Source organism: Cottoperca gobio, unplaced genomic scaffold (assembly GCF_900634415.1).
Source record: "Cottoperca gobio unplaced genomic scaffold, fCotGob3.1 fCotGob3_277arrow_ctg1, whole genome shotgun sequence".
Lineage (NCBI taxonomy): Eukaryota > Metazoa > Chordata > Actinopteri > Perciformes > Bovichtidae > Cottoperca > Cottoperca gobio.
Window position 1 is genome coordinate 62,295 of NW_021166890.1, and position 20,206 is coordinate 82,500.

Below are 20,206 nucleotides of genomic sequence, written 5' to 3' on the forward strand. Positions count from 1 at the left end.
TTATTCTCGCGTTACATTTACAAGAGATTTAAACAAACTAAAGTGTATTTCTCCCAAATTAAAATCAACGACTTTAAGGAACATTCGGATCTGAAATAAGTTTCTAAACAGTCGTTATAACTTCAGATGTCGCCTCATCAGAATCAGGAAACACGTTTCACATCATGGACAGTTTGAACAATAAAAAGAGGAAGTTTGATATTTCATGATTAAACACTTTATTGGTTCTGAATAAACCTGAAGATCAAACAAACTGAACATTCATCAACTTTTAATCCTTTGAGAACGACGACGACGGTGAACACGAACATCTGTTCTAACGCTGAGGATTCTGCGGCGGCGTGTCAGGTTCAGATTTACCAAGAAATACTCATTCTGAGATTATAGAAATTACATTTGTGTTTCTTCTCTCGTAAATGAAGAATAAACAAATCACTGAAAACATCTGAGATTTAAATTTTACATCAATGACAAAAAAAACTTTAGTTATTGAATTAAGACTTTAGTCTCAGAACACTTCGCTCCTCCGTCATTAACTTAGAATCGTCTTCACTCTCCGACGTCGAGACGAAGTTGATCACCGCCGCGCTGCTGCTTCAGGAACTTTTAAATATTCTTGGGATTCGTTGACATTAGAAAACGATCTTTGTTCTGTGACCACTTGTAACTGAGGATTCTGGGAAAATAAAGAAAGTCAAAGCTGAACCCGGAGCGATGGTCACAGGAAGAACAAAGTGCATCGTGTGTAGAAGCGTTTGCATGATCCGTCCGTCGAGGATCCTGAAGTCACAAATGCTCGGCCGCCGCCGCACACGGGAAACTCACTGAGTTCGTTACATTACGTGAAGTTTATTGTTATGGAAGAATAAAGAATAAAACTCGTTTTTAAATCCAAATCATGAGAAAGTGAAAATACTGATGAGAAACTCAGATAAATAAACTCAAACACAGAAACAAGGAGCTCTCTGCACTCGTGGGAAACTAAATGTATTTCTTCTCATATTTAATATTCTCGTCATTTCTAAACGTAATCCTTCGTGTTTTCAGAGACGATCTTCTACATTTCATTTGCAGATGTGAATGAAGATTAAAAAACAAACCCAGGAACTTTATTCACAGTGTTTAACATCTTATTTACATTTTGTTCACGTCCGTCTGAAATTAAAAATATTCCATAAAGTTCAAATTAACACAAATTCCCTGTCGAGGTTCTGAAATGTGAGTTTCTCCGTCGGGTAACGAATATAAAGCGTCGAGTTCATCGGATTCAAATGGAGGAACTTAAAGTCTGCGGATGTTTGAGATTAAACACGGAGGACGAAGCCGATCGAGCTGCGACGTTTCAAATCATTCAACAAACAAAACAACAATCAGCTGTTTGTCCTCCAGAGTCCAACCTCCAGCCGGCGTCCTCCTCAGATCTACGGGGGGGGGGTCTTTGTAGGTAAAGAAATACATAACTATGAGCCGGGGGGGTCTGCAGGTCGGATCTATGACTTTGTACTGTCAGGATGTTCTTTACGTTTTAAATCTTAAAGACTAAAACAGACGAAGAGTTTCTCAGTAATCAGATTTTATAACCACAGAGATGAAACTTAAACGCTAACCCTCCCCGGCTCTTTAGTTATTCTCGTTACCTCCGGCGGTCCTGATCCGCCGGGTTGGACACCAGTAGCTTGTTCTCAGGATTGTTACCGATGTTCCCCGCAGGCGGCGTCCTCAGATCTGCGTCTCTCCGCTCGACTCCACAAAACTCCTCCAGGTTTCGTCCTTGAGCCCTCGCGGACGGCTCGTCGGCGCTGGAGGGTTTCTCCATCCCCGAGCTTCTGTCCACACTTTGTTATGCATTCACTTTTTAAGTGCAAAAGCAGCTCCTATGCTAAGGTCCTTTATTTTGTAGTAAGTGGCGTGTACGACCACTTCCTGTGAAGTGTCTTTTCAGTCCAAAATGAACTTCCAGTTTATTTCCTACAGCTTGGCTCGCTGAAAGAACGCCTGCGGAGAGAAGAGCCGTCAGGAACTCAACAACAACAAGTCTGATTATTGTTCAGAGTGAACTCGTCGTACCTTAATGTAGTTTTTCAGGACTTTGACGTCGGGCTGTTGAAGCACCTGACACACTTCCTGTCGCGTCAAGAGAAACAACAAGAACTATAAATCATAACAAACGTACTAAAACTACATTTTCATCATTTAAGGTTTTAATTGTGAGGAGTAGTTTAGTTTGAGGACAGCAGGAGGACAGTTTGAGGACAGCAGGAGGACAGTTTGAGGACAGCAGGAGGACAGCAGGAGGACAGCAGGAGGACAGCAGGAGGACAGTTTGAGGGCAGCAGGAGGACAGCAGGAGGACAGCAGGAGGACAGTTTGAGGACAGCAGGAGGACAGCAGGAGGACAGCAGGAGGACAGCAGGAGGACAGCAGGAGGACAGTTTGAGGACAGCAGGAGGACAGCAGGAGGACAGCAGGAGGACAGCAGGAGGACAGCAGGAGGACAGTTTGAGGACAGTTTGAGGACAGCAGGAGGACAGTTTGAGGACAGCAGGAGGACAGCAGGAGGACAGTTTGAGGACAGTTTGAGGACAGTTTGAGGACAGCAGGAGGACAGCAGGAGGACAGCAGGAGGACAGGCAGGAGGACAGCAGGAGGACAGTTTGAGGACAGCAGGAGGACAGCAGGAGGACAGTTTGAGGACAGTTTGAGGACAGTTTGAGGACAGCAGGAGGACAGTTTGAGGACAGCAGGAGGACAGCAGGAGGACAGCAGGAGGACAGTTTGAGGACAGTTTGAGGACAGTTGAGGACAGCAGGAGGACAGTTTGAGGACAGCAGGAGGACAGCAGGAGGACAGCAGGAGGACAGTTTTGAGGACAGCAGGAGGACAGTTTGAGGACAGCAGGAGGACAGTTGAGGACAGTTTGAGGACAGCAGGAGGACAGTTTGAGGACAGCAGGAGGACAGTTTGAGGACAGCAGGAGGACAGTTGAGGACAGCAGGAGGACAGCAGGAGGACAGTTTGAGGACAGCAGGAGGACAGTTTGAGGACAGCAGGAGGACAGCAGGAGGACAGTTTGAGGACAGCAGGAGGACAGTTTGAGGACAGCAGGAGGACAGTTTGAGGACAGCAGGAGGACAGTTGAGGACAGCAGGAGGACAGTTTGAGGACAGTTTGAGGACAGCAGGAGGACAGTTTGAGGACAGCAGGAGGACAGTTTGAGGACAGCAGGAGGACAGTTTGAGGACAGCAGGAGGACAGCAGGAGGACAGTTTGAGGACGCAGGAGGACAGTTTGAGGACAGCAGGAGGACAGCAGGAGGACAGTTTTGAGGACAGCAGGAGGACAGTTTGAGGACAGCAGGAGGACAGTTTGAGGACAGTTTGAGGACAGCAGGAGGACAGTTTGAGGACAGCAGGAGGACAGCAGGAGGACAGCAGGAGGACAGTTTGAGGACCGCAGGAGGACAGTTTGAGGACAGCAGGACAGTTTGAGGACAGCAGGAGGACAGTTTGAGCAGGAGGACAGTTTGAGGACAGCAGGAGGACATTTGAGGACAGCTTGAGGACAGTTTGAGGACAGGTTGAGGACAGCAGGAGGACAGTTTGAGGACAGTATTGAGGACAGTTTGAGGACAGTTTGAGGACAGCTAGGAGGACAGTTTGAGGACAGTTTGAGGACAGCAGGAGGACAGTTTGAGGACAGTTTGAGGACAGCAGGAGGACAGTTTGAGGACAGTTTGAGGACAGTTTGAGGACAGAGTGAGGACAGTTTGAGGACAGTTTGAGGACAGCAGGAGGACAGTTTGAGGACAGTTTGAGGACAGCAGGAGGACAGTTGGACAGTTTGAGGACAGCTGGAGGACAGTTTGAGGACAGCTGAGGAAGTTGCGGACAGCAGGAGGACAGCAGGAGGACAGTTTGAGGACAGCAGGAGGACAGTTTGAGGACAGCAGGAGGACAGTTTGAGGACAGTTTGAGGACAGCAGGAGGACAGTTTGAGGACAGTTTGAGGACAGTTTGAGGACAGTTTGAGGACAGTTTGAGGACAGCAGGAGGACAGCAGGAGGACAGCAGGAGGACAGTTTGAGGACAGCAGGAGGACAGTTTGAGGACAGCAGGAGGACAGTTTGAGGACAGTTTGAGGACAGCAGGAGGACAGCAGGAGGACAGCAGGAGGACAGTTTGAGGACAGCAGGAGGACAGTTTGAGGACAGCAGGAGGACAGTTTGAGGACAGTTTGAGGACAGCAGGAGGACAGTTTGAGGACGTCTGTGCGTGTGCAGAGAAACAACGTCTGACCTGTGAGATCTCCGGAGACACCTGCAGCGACGGCAGATACTCCTGCTGCAGGAACTGGATGAACTCCGGCCCCTGAAACAAAAACAGGAGAAAGTGAAGCCGTGAAGAAGAAACTCCCCCAGGAGTCTTTCACCTTCACGTTACAGCTTTCTAAAAGGTGCCGTTACCCTTTTGAGATGAATCATCTTCAGCGTGAGCGCACACTCGGACAGTGTCTGAAACACAAAGCAGAGCTGCTGAATTCTGTGGTAACGTGCTTAAATCTGCCGTTTGTGGGCTGGACCCTGGTGCAGAAGCTCACCAGGACCGTCTGAGCATCGGAGAGGTCAAAGGTCGGCTTGAGAGGAGCCAGGAAACACGCGGGGACGATGTGTTTGTAGATGAAGTCGGGGAAGCCCACCATGCCGTCTTTACCTCCTGCAGAAGACGACAACATTAAAGACAAAGACTCTGAAGCAGGTGGTGGTGAAGTCGGACGTCTCTTCTCACCCCACAGCTCCACCAGCTTGGAGAGGATGATGAAGCAGGTCTTCTGAGCGATGGGGTCGGGGAAGTCCACGGCTCCCTGGATGATGGTGAACACGACTCGCTCGATGTTTTCTGCCCCTGAACAACAAACAACATTCAACCTTCACAGACTGCAGAGCCAGACTCCATTTACAAAACACCATAATTATATTTGGAAGGAGAGAAACACGAAGGATGTGTTGTAAAAATAAAAAGAGGATTAAATTAGAAATGTATGAGGAACCCAGATACTCTCTGGGATTAAAAGAGATACATTTACATTACAAGAGATACATACAACTTTACGGGAATAAACTTGAATATTCTCTGACTTTATGAAGGTAAAGTTACGGGAGGTCTTCAAGTAATAATTCCAAACTTATAAAGTAAGTTTGTGGATCCTTCACTGTGGCTTTAGCTTCTCACCCTGATTGGCCATCACCTCATTCATCCCACTTCCTGTGACGGTCTGGATGAAGGTGAAGTAGCTCCTCCTCAGCATCTGCTTCTCCAGAGCGGCCGCCTGGTCGTTCTCCTCCGCTGGCCGCGCCAACACCTCGAAGATGGCGAGCACCAGCGGCATGAAGACCTGCTGCAGGAAGGGAGACACCTGCTGCTGCACCGGGACACAAAGCGTCTTCAAAATCTCATAAAAGAGAGAGAGAGAGAGAGGGGAAGAGAGAGAGGGGAAGAGAGAGGGAGAGGAGAGAGAAAGAGAGAAGGAGGAGAGAGAAGAGAGGGGAAGAGAGAGAGAGAGAGGGGAGAGAGAGAGGGAGAGAGAGAGAGAGAAGAGAGAGAGGGAGAGAGGATAGAGAGAGAGAGAGAGGGAGAGAGGAGAGAGAGAGGAGAGAGGAGAGAGAGAGAGGGGAAGAGAGAGAGAGAGAGAGAGAGAGAGAGGGAAGGAGAGGGAGATGAAGAGAGAGACAGAGAGGGGAGAGGAGAGAGAGAGAGAGAGAGAGAGAGAGAGAGAGAAGAGAGAGAGATGAGAGAGAGAGAGAGAGAGAGAGAGAGAAGAGAGAGATAAGAAGAGAAGAGAGAAAGTAGAATAGGTAAAGAGATAGAGAAGAGAGAGAGAAAGAAAGGTAAAGAGAAAGAGAAGAGATATGAGATCAGATGAGATAGAGATTAGATATAGATAGAATTATTATATATATAAGGATTATATATATATATATCCCATATATATAATATATTACACACAAATACACACACACATATATATAATATATACAGATATCTCAAAAGTGAGTACACCCCTTTAGATTTTTGCAAATATTCTGTTATATCCTTTCAGGGGATAACATTATCCTACTGAAACTTTGATATAACTTAAAGTAGTCAGTGTGCTGCTGAATAACAGTATAGATTTATTGTCCCTTTGAAAATTACTCAGTACACAGCTGTTAATGTCTAAACAGCTGGCAACAAAAGTGAGTACACCCCATAGTGAACATGTCCTAATTGTGCCCAATGATGTTGTTTTCCCGCCCTGGTGTCATGTGACTCGTTAGTGTTACAAGGATTCAGGTGTAAATGATAAGCAGGGCTGTTAAATTTGGTGTTTTGGGCACAATTCTCTCTGAATGCTGGACAACATGGCACCTCATGGCAAGGAACTCTCTGAGCGGCTGAAAAAAAGGATTATTGCGCTTCACAAAGATGGCCTTGGCTATAAGAAGATTGCCAACACCATGAAAATGAGTTGCAGCACAGTGGCTAAGATCATACAGCGGTTTTCCAGGACAGGTTCCACTCGGAACAGGCCTCGCCAGGGTCGACCAAAGAAGTTGAGTCCACGTGCTCAGCGTCATATCCAGAGGTTGGTTTCCAAAAATAGACGTGCGAGTGCTTCCAGCATTGCTGCAGAGGTTGCAGAAGTGGGATGTCAGCCTGTCAGTGCCCAGACCATACGCCGCACACTGCATCAAATCGGTTTGTATGGCCGTCGCCCCAGACAGAAGCCCCTTCTGAAACCGATGCATAAGAAAGCCCGCAAACAGTTTGCTGAAGACAATGAATCCAAGAACATGAGTTACTGGAACCATGTCCTGTGGTCTGATGAGACCAAAATAAACCTGTTTGGGTCAGATGGTGTCCGGCGTGTGTGGCGGCACCCTGGTGAGGAGTACCAAGACAAATGTGTTTTGCCTACAGTCAAGCATGGTGGTGGCAGCATCATGGTCTGGGGCCGCATGAGTGCTGCCGGCACTGGGGAGCTGCATTTCATTGAGGGACACATGAATTCCAATATATACTGTGACATCCTGCAGCAGAGCATGATCCCCTCTCTTCGGAAACTGGGCCGTAGGGCAGTTTTCCAACATGATAATGACCCTAAACACACCTCCAAGATGACAACGGCCTTGCTGAAGAAGCTGAAGGTTAAGGTGATGGACTGGCCAAGTATGTCTCCAGACCTAAACCCAATTGAGCACATGTGGGGCATCCTCAAGAGGAAGGTGGAGGAGTGCAAGGTGTCCAACATCCGTGCGCTCCGTGATGTCGTCGTGGAGGAGTGGAAGAAGATTCCAGAAGCAACCTGTGCAGCTCTGGTGAATTCCATGCCCAGGAGGGTTAAAGCAGTGCTAGATAACAATGGTGGTCACACAAAATATTGACACTTTGGGCACAATTTAGACATGTTCACTATGGGGTGTACTCACTTTTGTTGCCAGCTGTTTAGACATTAACAGCTGTGTACTGAGTAATTTTCAAAGGACAATAAATCTATACTGTTATTCAAGCAGCACACTGACTACTTTAAGTTATATCAAAGTTTCAGTAGGATAATGTTATCCCCTGAAAGGATATAACAGAATATTTGCAAAAATCTAAAGGGTGTACTCACTTTTGAGATATACTGTACATATATATATATATGAACGTGCTCTACCTTGAACTTGGCGGTGATCTGGCTGATGAGCGGGATGAACTCCTGCAGGTCTTTGGCCTCGCAGTCCTTCAGCATGTGCTCGGAGGCGGAGGGGATGAAGGGCAGCACCTCCTCCTCCATGCAGATGATCATGCGGTGCAGGAAGGAGCGCACGGAGCTGCGCAGCGCCCCCCGCTGGACGGGGCAGCTCAGAGCGGGCAGGAAGGTCTGCAGACAGTCTCTGTACACCTCGGTGCAGCCGCACTGCTTCACCGTCTGCTTGTTGCTGAACGCCTTGCTGGTGCGGCTGCAAACACACGGCGAGTTTAACGCAGTTCAGCCTCTGAGTTCAGGAAACTAGTGAGTGAGACTAACGACAGGAAACAGCTGTTTCTAAAGGACAACAGCAAATATAAACACACTCCAGAAAACATGTTCGTGTGAAGTTCAAGATAAATACAGATCTTTGCAACTGACATCTAAAGCGCGCTCACCTGGCGAAGCCGACGGCGTGGCTCAGACAGTCCGCGAGCGCGGCCTGCCCCTCCTCCTCCGTCTCCTGCGCCAGTTTGGCGAGCAGCAGGCGGAAGGTGTCCATCAGCGGCAGCAGCAGGCTCCTCATCAGCGCCTGCTTCCTCTCCACCGGACTCTCCCCGTTCACGATCAGCACGCCCGCCGCCTCGAACATGAACAGCTGGTCGTCGCTGGTCAGCAGCGCTAGGAAGCCGTTGTCCTGGAGAGACGGGGGAAACGGCGTCACTGATGGAGGCGTCGCCACACGGGAACATAGTGCTGCGGAGCTCTTTACATGATGAGACTTACAGGAGGAGCGAGCTCCAGCAGGTCCTGGATCCTGCTCAGGATGTCCTCGATGAAGGCGTTCATGTGTTTACTGTCAACACACACACACACACCGTCAACACACACACACACACACACCGTCCACACACACACCGTCCACACACACACACACACACACACACACACACACACACACACACACTTTCTAAAGATATCACAATAAATCTTTTTGCATGGATTTGCTTTCATGAGATCTTTTCTTCTTCTGTGGTTTGATGGATCAGACTCACTGCAGAGTCTTGATGAACCTGGAGAAGAGGTACGCCACTCTGCTGCGGACCTTCGGGCTGTTGTGTCTCAGCCCTCTGTTGTCCAGAAACGCCATCTGACAGTGAACACAACACCAGTTTAGTTCACAGCACTGAGCGACGCTTCACTTCCTGTGGATGTTTGCTGCTCACCAGGACGGTGGGGATGTGCTGCGGCTCCACCAGGAAGAACTTATCGTATCGTCCGACCGTCTCGAAGAACTCCAGAGACACGGAGCTGTGCTGGTAGCTGCTCACGCCGCAGGACACCAGCTGAGAGGGACATTTACAGAAACATGTTCATGCAGATCGTCTGTTTGAACATTCAGACTTCAGACTGAGCAGCCGGACGTTCACGTCTTCTCACATTTTATACACAAAACCATTTTAGATATTCAGAAATATAAAAACATGTTTCTCTACAAAACCTCAAACAAATAAAAAGAACTTTGTATGTAAAATGTGCAGTTTGTGTTCACGTCTTTATTCGATAGAAACTCGATGTAGAGAATAAACTGAAGATCTTTGGACGCTAAGACTTCAGGACTCTGACGACCTTCCCCACAGCCCTGTGCAGCAGACACAAACACGTGGAGTCATGAGACTCACCGTCCTCATCATGTCCTGCAGGGCGCTCGTCTTCGCCGTGTCTCCGGAGAAGTGAGCGCCGTGAGAGGCCGGCAGAGCCTCCCCCAGCATGTACAGCAGCCTGACGGCCACCTCCACCTCCATGAACTGAGTCGTCTGCCAGTTCCTGCAAAACCAATGAATAAAGTGCTGAGCTGTTGGGGCTCCTGTAGTTTACATCGTTATTCCTTAACGTATACATGTATATATATATATACACCCCCCCATGCAAAGGTTTTACAGTCACGCCTGCTACATGACTACATTTCCTGCCTCGTCGTCACCGTTCTGCAGAACTCTGTTGAAGCGTTTCTTTCTGTCTGCACGAGAACAGAGTCCCACACAGTACCCGCAGTCAGAGACTCGTGACCTCTGAACTGAAGCACGCTCCTAAAAGCTGCAGAATATCTGCACATCACACGAGTCCGTTCTGCTTGCTTCAGAATAAGGATTCAGATCTCATATTATTTCTCACGCCGCTCTCGGCTGTCGTCTAAGCGGCTCTTACTGCATGGTGTTGGTGAAGACTCGTCGTACGGCCTCCAGCAGCAGCTCTGGAGAAACCTGAGCCAGGCGGTCCAGCAGCATCTTCAGCTGCTTCCTGTACTCCACAAACATGGCCTCGTCTTCGCCCTGACGGAGCGACACAAGCACACCATCATTTCGTGCTCTCACATCAAAACCAGACGACAGCGGAGTTAAACTCGCTCACCTCGTTCTCAAAGTTATACTCGTCGTCGTACGTCAGTTTCTTCATCACAGCCAGCATGATCGCCTGCGGGGACGAGAGGATTCTTTCTTTTAAACCTCAAACAGAAGATGAAACATTCAGCAGCGTCGTTTATCTTCAGAAACTCACCTCGACGTTTGTTTTCTGCTGGTCCGTCAGCTGAGGGAGCTGCACACACAGAACACGTTCAGAAAACAACAACGACTTAAAGTTCCACTCAGAACGAACGTCAAACACAAAGCGATCCAACGCTTCGTCTATCAGACGACTCAAAGATTCTCCTTAACGATATCCGAAGCTCCAGAACGTCCAACAACATACACACCGGAAACCACCAATAACTCATCAATAACTTTTCTGTCAATCAAACATCTTATTTTAATCTTTTATCATCATCATCATCATCATCATCATCATCTTGTTGATCTGAAAACATGCTGATATATATAATGTCCTGCACCAGCTGATTGCTCCTCACACCTCCAGGATCAGCTGACAGCAGGACTCTGCAGGTGGAGCTTCACCTGTTTGAGGACGTGCAGGTATTCGTAGCAGAAGCCGACGATGTTGGCCGAGATGTCGTCGTCCTCGTGCACCAGCAGCTGCAGAAGAAGCGGCACTTTGGTCTCCACGGCCTGCAGCGTGTCCGCCGCGTCCTTCACGTTGCCGCTCTTGGCCAGTTTGGTCCAGCTGATCACCAGACTCTGACCCATCCCGTTCACCAGACGAGAGAACTTGGCCAGGAAGTCCACGTCCTCCTCCTGACGGGACAGGAAGAGGAGGGGGGGGGGGACACACACAGGATACATGTGAATATAAACCTGAGACTTATCTCTCACATCTGCACAAAACAACACAAACAGCTGAACTCTGCAGAGACAGAAACAAAAGAAAGAATTCTTCATCTAACGAGTCCGACATCACGACATCCCGACATCGCAACATCACGACATCCCGACATCGCAACATCACGACATCACGGCATCGCAACATCACGGCATCGCAACATCACGGCATCGCAACATCACGGCATCGCAACATCGCGACATCGCAACATCACGGCATCGCAACATCGCGACATCACGGCATCGCAACATCACGACATCGCGGCATCGCAACATCACGACATCGCAACGACTTAGTAAACAAGTAAATAAATAGATGAACCTGTAAATACTGCAAACAATATAAATAATACTTTATATATATATATATATATATATATATATATATATATATATATATAATATTATATTATATCGTCATCATATAAACTTCTGGTTTGTTCTTCTGGTCGTGTTGTGAGAAGTAAAGAGAGTCGAACCTGCTCCACGTTGAAGAAGCCGGCAGACTGCAGCACTCGGCACAGAGACTCCACCAGCTTGGTTTTATCCACGGGGTCCATCCCTTTGTTGATGATCTCAAACAGGCAGTCGCACGCCTCCTCACGCAGCTCCTCCACCGACATCTGACTCAGCAGCAGGTTCACGAAGCTGAAGCACAAACACACTTCAGAGTGACTCAACACACAACTCATAACACACAACACACACTTCAGCGTGACTGAACACACAAACACACTTCAGAGTGACTGAACACACAACTCACAACACACAACTCATAACACACAACACACACTTCAGAGTGACTGAACACACAACTCACAACACACAACTCACAACACACAACACACAACACACAGCTCTTTCTTTATGAAACTTTGGGAGCTGTGTTGATGCGACTGACCGGTCGTTGGCGATGAGGTTGAGGTCGATCCAGGACACGAAGGCCCCCACCACCTCCAGACACTGACAGGTGAGCTCTGGGTGGGACTGCTGGTAGGCCTGCAGGATCTGGAACCAGGACTCCACCAGGATGGGGATGCACTGCTCACGCATGCCGTCTTTGATCAAAGTGTTTCTCCGCGTCTCCTGAGGGAAAGATTCAACACATTCACCAAAGGCTCTCGACTCAAGAGACAAAGATTCAAGTGATCAAAGATCTTACGTCGGGCAGGTGCAGGATGTCCCGGTCCACCACCTCAGCGTCAATGGCCATGAGCGTCCTCAGGTAGATGTCCACGCCGTGAGGGTTCAGACCCACCAGGGACAGGATATCGAAGAAGAACTTGGGCCACAGACTCAGATACTCCATGACGAAGGTGAGGGCGAACACCTGCGCCGCCTTGTTCCTGATGAAGGGCTTCTCAGGCTGAGCGTTCATCAGCTGCAGCGAGACGGGAACAAAAACTCATTCAGACTTCTTTATTGTCTCTGGTTTTATATATTTATAACATCGTTAAGTTCTGCAGCTTTGATCATCTCAAAACGGTTTCTGATTTTAACTTAACGTGAAACGTATTTCATTAAGTATTTCCTCCCGCGACCCGACCCCGGATAAGAAGTAGACGATGGATTCACCTCTCCGACTTGTCGTCTTGTTTACGTGTCGTTTTGGTTCGTGGTCGGCGAAGACGCACTTCCATAATGTTATTGATTTATTGAACAATTTCAAAAATCTTCCAAACTTCTAAATTAACTAAAAAGAAAAATGCTTTAATATTTTAAAACCAGTGAAACAGTTGGCCAGACTTCACACGACAGGAGGGCGGAGCTTAACAAACAAAGTCTTTACACGAGTACTTTACGTTAAAGAAGTCTCTTCTCAAATCTGCAGCTTTTGTTCTTATGAAGCTCATCGATTTGTTGTATTTCGCAGATTTGTGACTTTTTATTTCATTATGATTCATGGATCAACGTTGTGTTTTCACAGCAGCAGTTTAATGAAGTCGTTGTGACGGAGCTCCAGGGTTCCCCGCTCGTACCTGACACTGCAGCCACTTCATCAGAGTCTCTCGGATGAGCAGCTGCTGTACAGCGCTCAGACCAGCGTGTCTGCAACACAAACAGGAAACACGTGAGATAAAAACCAACGTTTGTGAACAGGATGAAGAACCAGAGCCTCCTCCTCCTCCTCACCTGAACCTGATCTGATGCTCCAACACTTGGAAGCAGAAGAACTTCACATGGTCATCACTGAAAGAAAACACAGATGTTTTAACACAGCAGCAGCTATCAGAGGATGAAGTGACTCAACCTGTGGGACACTCACTTGTAAATCCCTTTAGCGAGCGCCTCTGCACAAACCTCCCAGGCGTCCTGGGACTCTTTCAGCTGCTCAAAGTATGCCATGGCCTGAACACACACATGCATCAATATTACACTTTGGGAAACCATCACTACAGAACTGCTTTCTAATAACGGCAAAAAAACAACCAGAGAGGATTTGAGAAGTGAGCAGAGAAATCTTTCTCTCCCTCAAAAACATACATCAACTAAGGCTCAAAATCTAATTCATAGCAAAGTGAGCAGCTTGGACTTCTTCACGAACTGAAGCTGTTACATCCTGAAACATCTGTCTGCACTGAAAGAAAACATTTGACCTCAGAAAACGAAGTTGTAAAAAACGTCCAAACTATCCCTTTAACAGCCTTCTGGCCATTACAACAAAGGTCATGTGAGGAGACGTCAATGTTTCCAGACTTTCTAAATCTATTAGCGATCTAAAACTCCAGATGCTAAAACGATTAGGCGACTAATCAATTAGTTGATCAACAGATAATAGAGAAATGTTTCCTGCACAAATGTCTTTAAAAGTGTAGTGTAGACGGTGTAGTGTAGACGGTGTAGTGTAGACGGTGTAGAGTAGACGGTGTAGTGTAGATGGTGTAGTGTAGACAGTGTAGAGTAGACGGTGTAGTGTAGACGGTGTAGAGTAGACGGTGTAGTGTAGACGGTGTAGTGTAGACGGTGTAGTGTAGACAGTGTAGAGTAGACGGTGTAGTGTAGACGGTGTAGAGTAGACGGTGTAGTGTAGACGGTGTAGTGTAGATGGTGTAGAGTAGACGGCGTAGTGTAGATGGTGTAGTGTAGACGGTGTAGTGTAGACAGTGTAGAGTAGACGGTGTAGTGTAGACGGTGTAGAGTAGACGGTGTAGTGTAGACGGTGTAGTGTAGACGGTGTAGAGTAGACGGTGTAGTGTAGACGGTGTAGTGTAGACGGTGTAGTGTAGACGGTGTAGAGTAGACGGTGTAGTGTAGACGGTGTAGTTGTAGACGGTGTAGTGTAGACGGTGTAGAGTAGACGGTGTAGAGTAGACGGTGTAGTGTAGACGGTGTATTGTAGACGGTGTAGAGTAGACGTGTAGTGTAGACGGTGTATTGTAGACGGTGTAGAGTAGACGGTGTAGTGTAGACGGTGTAGACTAGACAGTGTATTGTAGACGGTGTAGTGTAGACGGTGTAGTGTAGACGGTGTAGAGTAGACGTGTAGAGTAGACGGTGTAGTGTAGACGGTGTAGCGTAGACGGTGTAGCGTAGACGATGTACTGTAGACGGTGTAGAGTAGACGGCGTAGCGTAGACGGTGTAGAGTAGAAAGTAGCCGGTGTAGTGTAGACGGTGTAGAGTAGACGGTGTAGTGTAGACGGTGTAGAGTAGACGGTGTAGTGTAGACGGTGTAGTGTAGACGGTGTAGTGTAGACGGTGTAGAGTAGACGGTGTAGTGTAGACGGTGTAGAGTAGACGGTGTAGTGTAGACGATGTAGAGTAGACGGTGTAGTGTAGACGGTGTAGAGTAGACTGTGTACTGTAGACGGTGTAGAGTAGACGGTGTAGAGTAGACGGTGTAGTGTAGACGGTGTAGAGTAGACGGTGTACTGTAGACGGTGTAGAGTAGACGGTGTAGTGTAGACGGTGTACTGTAGACGGTGTAGAGTAGACGGTGTACTGTAGACGGTGTAGAGTAGACGTGTAGTGTAGACGGTGTAGAGTAGACGGTGTAGTGTAGACGATGTAGAGTAGACGGTGTAGTGTAGACGGTGTAGAGTAGACGGTGTAGAGTAGACGGTGTAGCGTAGACGGTGTAGAGTAGACGGTGTACTGTAGACGGTGTAGAGTAGCCGGTGTATGTAGACGGTGTAGAGTAGACGGTGTAGAGTAGACGGTGTAGAGTAGACGTGTAGTGTAGACGGTGTAGAGTAGACAGTGTAGAGTAGACAGTGTATTGTAGACGGTGTAGAGTAGACGGTGTAGTGTAGACGGTGTAGTGTAGACAGTGTATTGTAGACTGTGTAGAGTAGACGGTGTAGAGTAGACAGTGTAGTGTAGACGGTGTAGAGTAGACAGTGTATTGTAGACGGTGTAGAGTAGACGGTGTAGAGTAGACAGCGTCCTACCCTCTGCCTGTAGCGGGCGTCGGCGTTGGGGTTGAGCCCCAGCAGGGCCTGCTCGTCCATGACAGCAGCGACAGACTGGCAGGCCATTCGTGGGTTAGCTTTCCTCCGAGGCTGGTTCACTCCACTCTGCTGCAGGGCGCCAGATTTCTCTCATCTGAGAAGAAACGTAACGAGAGCTTTGATCTACAGCAACACCGCTGTTCTATACATCATGAGAACACAGGTGTGCATGACAATAATCTATTTAAAGATTTTAGATGTAAACAATCACTAGTTTATACTTTAACTGTATTTACTGAAGTGAGGTCTTGAAAGAACTTTTACTTATATGAGTATTTTGCAGTGTGTATTAGTACTTTTACTGCAGTAAAGGACTTGAATTCTTCCAAAGTGTGGTTTGTGTAGACGCCAGAAATACCTCAGAAATGACGAAGCAGCGCTGACGCCTGATGTTTACTTTAACCAGCATTATATTGATTTAAAGCAAATATATGTATAAAGCATTCAGGAGTAAATCATGCTGGACAAAATATTATAAAACACACAGATGTTAAGTGTTTTGTTAGTCGAAGTAAAAGGTATTCACATATTGCTGAACATCCTTCAGGAAAACAAAATAATTTAAAATGAAATGTAATGTATAAAAATGTGGCTTTTCTGGTGTTAGTGAAGAATAAAAAACACATTTCTCCATATAATTATACTCTGGTGCTGGTCCACCGTGCTGTGAATGGATCAGCCCCTTCCTACATCCAGGCCACGGTCGAACCAGACACCCCAGCACGTTCACTTCACTCTGCGTCGACCAATCGGCTCGCTGCTCCCTCACTACGAGTGGGACCCAGAGACCCTCAAACAAACCTCCTGTTTGCTATCCTGCTCCAACATGGTGGAACGACCTCCCCAGTGATGTGAGGACAGCAGACAGTCTTCACACCTGCAGACTGAACACTCACCTGTTTCCACTGCACCTCGACCCATGAAGAAACTAAATTACTGTTCTTTGTTTGGCTTGTTTATAGCTAATAGTTGAATTTGTATTCTATTGTTTCTGTATGTTGCACTTATGTTGCACTTCAAACTGGATATTTGAAGACAGTGTTCACTGATACGATTGTGTTTGAAGATATTGTTCTTACAAGATTCTTGCTGTTCGGAGTTGTGTCTCCAGGATTGTTTGCACTTTTTGTCACTTTGGACAAAAGCGTCAGCTAAATGAACTGTAATGTAATGTAGTATAATGTGATGTAATATAGTGAGTTCTGATTAAACATATCTTTAAATGTCACATTTATAATAGAACCAAAGGACACGGTTTTATAATCTTTTTTAAACCATGGTTTCTTATTGTGCTTTTTAAGGTTATTTTTAATTGTATGTAGTGTTCTCCAGAGGGTCTAATACAACATGTGCTACATTGATTTATTGAGCAACTACAATGAGTCATCTTTAATTTTATATTTCTGTAGAAGCCTTCGGGTTTTACAAAGTAAAACTAGGCCAAATGTTGTTATTGTGGTTTTGGATGTTTTTGTGATTGTGTACTGTCATGTTTACAATAGTGTGTACAGCTAATGGGGATCCTAATAAACCAAATGGAAGCTGGAGCCTGTTATTGAACACTAACGGTATTTATATCTGACAGCTCCTCTTCATGATGCAACACAGCGTCAACACGTTGAGCCTCCGGGTCGTGTCAGCAACACAAATCAAACACACACACTGAACCTTTCAGGGGTTAAATAGAGATAACCACGACCTGGGTGGTGGTCGGACCACTCCTCAAAAAGTTACCACCGCAGTGCTAACATGCTAACATGCTAACAACTTCACTTACATACGAAATAGCTGACTGCTGCTAACTGAAGCTAGCGTTAGCCCGCTAGCTTCTAAACTCGTTAACCCTGACACTTTAACAAACAGTAAAACCTCAGTCATCAACAAAGTGCTTTTAATAACACTCACGTTGACAGTTTGGGGTAAATTAATGCAGTTTAAATGTGTTTTTTATTCTTGTTTATCACGCTCCGGTAACAGTAACTCACGATGACGAACTCCGCTGACGTTAACCGTTTCTTTCAAGCTAAACACAATGAAAACAAACGACACATTGTGGAAAACCTACCTTAAGCAAAACTTAATTCATCACTGTTTTTTCTCCCCCCGTCAACTCATCGTGGAGCCTCAGAGAATCATCCAGAAATCGGTGGCATGTCGGTCGGACTCACGCGACAGGAGCAGCGGTGCGGCGTGTCCACTCCGTTAACATCCGGGTCACACAGGAAGAGAGCGTCGGCATGAAAATATAAATATTAAATATAATGTTTATTTTTCTAGATTTGTATATCATATGTGATATTTATGTAGTATTTATGTTATTTATTACTTTATTCATGGTGATAAATCTTTGCTATGTGTTAGCTAATGTTAGCTGTTAATGTTCAAAAGACTGAAGTTGGAAAATTAAAGGAATATTTCAGAAATTATATATACAAATACAATTACAATACAAAAAATAAATAAAATAAATAATATATATATATATATATTCTTGTTATTTTAAATAAAATAAAATAAAATATATATATATATTATTTTTAAAAAGGGGGACCAGAGAGTGTGTGCCAACTACAGGGGTATCACACTTCTCAGCCTCCCTGGTAAAGTCTACTCCAAGGTGCTGGAAAGGAGGGTTCGGCCGGTAGTCGAACCTCTGATTGAAGAGGAACAATGCGGATTCCGTCCTGGTCGTGGAACAACAGACCAACTCTTCACTCTCGCAAGGATCCTGGAGGGGGTCTGGGAGTACGCCCAACCAGTCTACATGTGTTTTGTGGATCTGGAGAAGGCGTATGACCGGGTTCCCCTGGGTGATACTGTGGGAGGTGCTGCGGGAGTATGGGGTGAGGGGGTCACTTTTGAGGGCCATCCAATCCCTGTACGCCCAAAGCGAGAGTTGTGTCCGGATACTCGGCAGTAAGTCGGACTCGTTTCCCATGAATGTTGGCCTCCGCCAGGGCTGCGCTTTATCACCAATCCTGTTCATGATTTTCATGGACAGGATATCGAGGCGTAGTCGTGGAGGAGAGGGGTTGCAGTTCGGTGACCTGAGGATCTCATCGCTGCTCTTTGCAGATGATGTGGTCCTTATGGCATCATCGGTCTGTGACCTTCAACAGTCACTGGATCGGTTCGCAGCCGAGTGTGCAGCGGTTGGGATGAGGATCAGCACCTCAAAATCTGAGGCCATGGCTCTCAGCAGGAAACCGGTGGATTGCCTACTCCGGGTAGGGAATGAGCCATTACCCCAAGTGAAGGAGTTCAAGTACCTCGGGGTCTTGTTCGCGAGTGAAGGGACAATGGAGCGAGAGATTGGCCGGAGAATCGGAGCAGCGGGGGCGGTATTACAGTCACTTTACCGCACCGTTGTGACGAAAAGAGAGCTGAGCCAGAAGGCAAAGCTCTCAATATACCGGTCGATCTTCGTTCCTACCCTCACCTATGGTCATGAAGGCTGGGTCATGACCGAAAGAACGAGATCACGGGTACAATCGGCCGAAATGGGTTTTCTCAGACGGGTGGCGTCTCCCTTAGAGATAGGGTGAGAAGCTCAGCCATCCGTGAGAGACTCGGAGTAGAGCCGCTGCTCCTTTACGTTGAAAGGAGCCAGTTGAGGTGGTTCATCTAGTAAGGAGCCACCTGGGCGCCTCCCTAGGGAGGTGTTCCAGGCACGTCCAGCTGGGAGGAGACCCCGGGGAAGACCCAGGACTCGGTGGAGAGATTATATCTCCTCACTGGCCTGGGAACGCCTCAGGATCCCCCAGTCGGAGCTGGAGGATGTGGCCCGGAGAAGGGAAGATTGGGGTTCCTTACTGGAGCTGCTGCCCCCGCGACCCGACCCCGGATAAGCGGTAGATGATGGATGGATGGATATATTATTTTTTATTTATTTTCATGTACAAACATCATGACTTACATAACTATGCATTAGACCAATAGGATCATATACATACAAAACATTTTTTTCAGGGCTTGGGCTTTTTTTATAAATAATATTCTTCTATTGTGCTAAAGCTTTTAATGACTTAAATGGCTTTCATATAGGAAAGATTTATGAAATACACAAAGCCTAGGTTTTCACTTGTGTTGTACATGTATATGCGCAATAAATACATACACATATATGTAGTAAAACAGTGAGTAAAAATATATAAAGCTGTTTGAAATAATAATATTAATAATAATAATTATTATAATAAATAAAAAATATCATTATTATTAATATTATTATTTAATTTATAGAGCACTTTTCATACAAGAGATTTTTTTGTTACCATAAATGAAATAAATTAAAAACATTGTAGAGACACAGATGCATAAGTGGGATTCAGCTTTTTATTTTATTATATAATAATATAATAAAAAATATAATATCGAATATGAAACCATCTTCAGGACGGGTTATCGTAGTCCCCGGATGTCCCTCCTCCTCCCGCCACCCCGTCCATTTGACGTCGGCAGTCTCCGCCCTGCTGCTTCCTCTTTTACCGCGGCAGTGAGCGACAGACACCATGAAGGCGTCCGGCACAGTACGTAAAACCCTTAATTTACCAATATCTGCCTACAACACACGGACTACATCAACCGATGTCGCTTTATAACGTTATATTTGTCCGATTTATGTATTAACATTCACAAAAAGTAAAAAAATAACTAACATTTTGGGTGTTTTTCGTCCCAATGCATTTTGCGTCTTCAACATGGCGTCAGTGTACCATGTGGACGACGTTGGCTTGAAATGTGATTCCGTTTAAGACTTTTAGGAAATCTC

The 20,206-nt window shown here is 46.4% G+C and overlaps 2 protein-coding genes across 3 annotated transcripts in view; one reads left to right on the forward strand and one right to left on the reverse strand.

The window, feature by feature from the left end:
• Positions 1-201: 201 nt before the first annotated feature.
• xpot (exportin, tRNA (nuclear export receptor for tRNAs)) lies at positions 202-17,657 on the reverse strand. 2 transcript variants are annotated; one of them, XM_029426981.1, is made up of 25 exons: positions 17,501-17,657; positions 15,376-15,529; positions 13,252-13,334; positions 13,119-13,175; positions 12,965-13,034; positions 12,148-12,366; positions 11,887-12,071; positions 11,465-11,633; positions 10,665-10,901; positions 10,270-10,308; positions 10,123-10,185; positions 9,919-10,043; positions 9,393-9,537; positions 8,937-9,056; positions 8,766-8,860; positions 8,497-8,566; positions 8,169-8,407; positions 7,696-7,981; positions 5,229-5,415; positions 4,785-4,901; positions 4,597-4,712; positions 4,463-4,510; positions 4,296-4,367; positions 2,068-2,124; positions 202-1,995 (listed from the first exon to the last, which is right to left on the reverse strand). In XM_029426981.1, the coding sequence occupies exons 2-25, from the start codon at positions 15,460-15,462 to the stop codon at positions 1,969-1,971; spliced, it is 2,913 nt and encodes a 970-aa protein (XP_029282841.1). In that variant the 5' UTR covers positions 15,463-15,529; positions 17,501-17,657; the 3' UTR covers positions 202-1,968. The 2 variants fall into 2 exon arrangements, with proteins under 2 accessions (XP_029282841.1, XP_029282840.1); XM_029426980.1 differs by having other exon boundaries at positions 5,229-5,418.
• Positions 17,658-19,840: 2,183 nt separating this feature from the next.
• The window catches only part of LOC115005203 (60S ribosomal protein L18a), a 3,679-nt gene continuing 3,313 nt past the window's right edge, over positions 19,841-20,206 (forward strand). Inside the window, exon 1 of the mRNA XM_029426983.1 lies at positions 19,841-19,964. Within this exon, the coding sequence (XP_029282843.1) occupies positions 19,947-19,964 (18 nt within the window). The 5' untranslated portion in view covers positions 19,841-19,946. The remainder of the gene's footprint in view (positions 19,965-20,206) is intronic.

Coding starts and splice junctions, on each gene's coding strand:
- xpot (XM_029426980.1), bottom strand. CDS start 15,462: ATGGCCTGCCAGTCTGTCGCTGCTGTCATGGACGAGCAGGCCCTGCTG. Junction 11,634..11,886: donor AACCTCATCGCCAACGACCG/GTCAGTCGCATC, acceptor TTTGTGCTTCAG/CTTCGTGAACCTGCTGCTGA. Junction 4,368..4,462: donor AGATGATTCATCTCAAAAGG/GTAACGGCACCT, acceptor TTTTTGTTTCAG/GGGCCGGAGTTCATCCAGTT.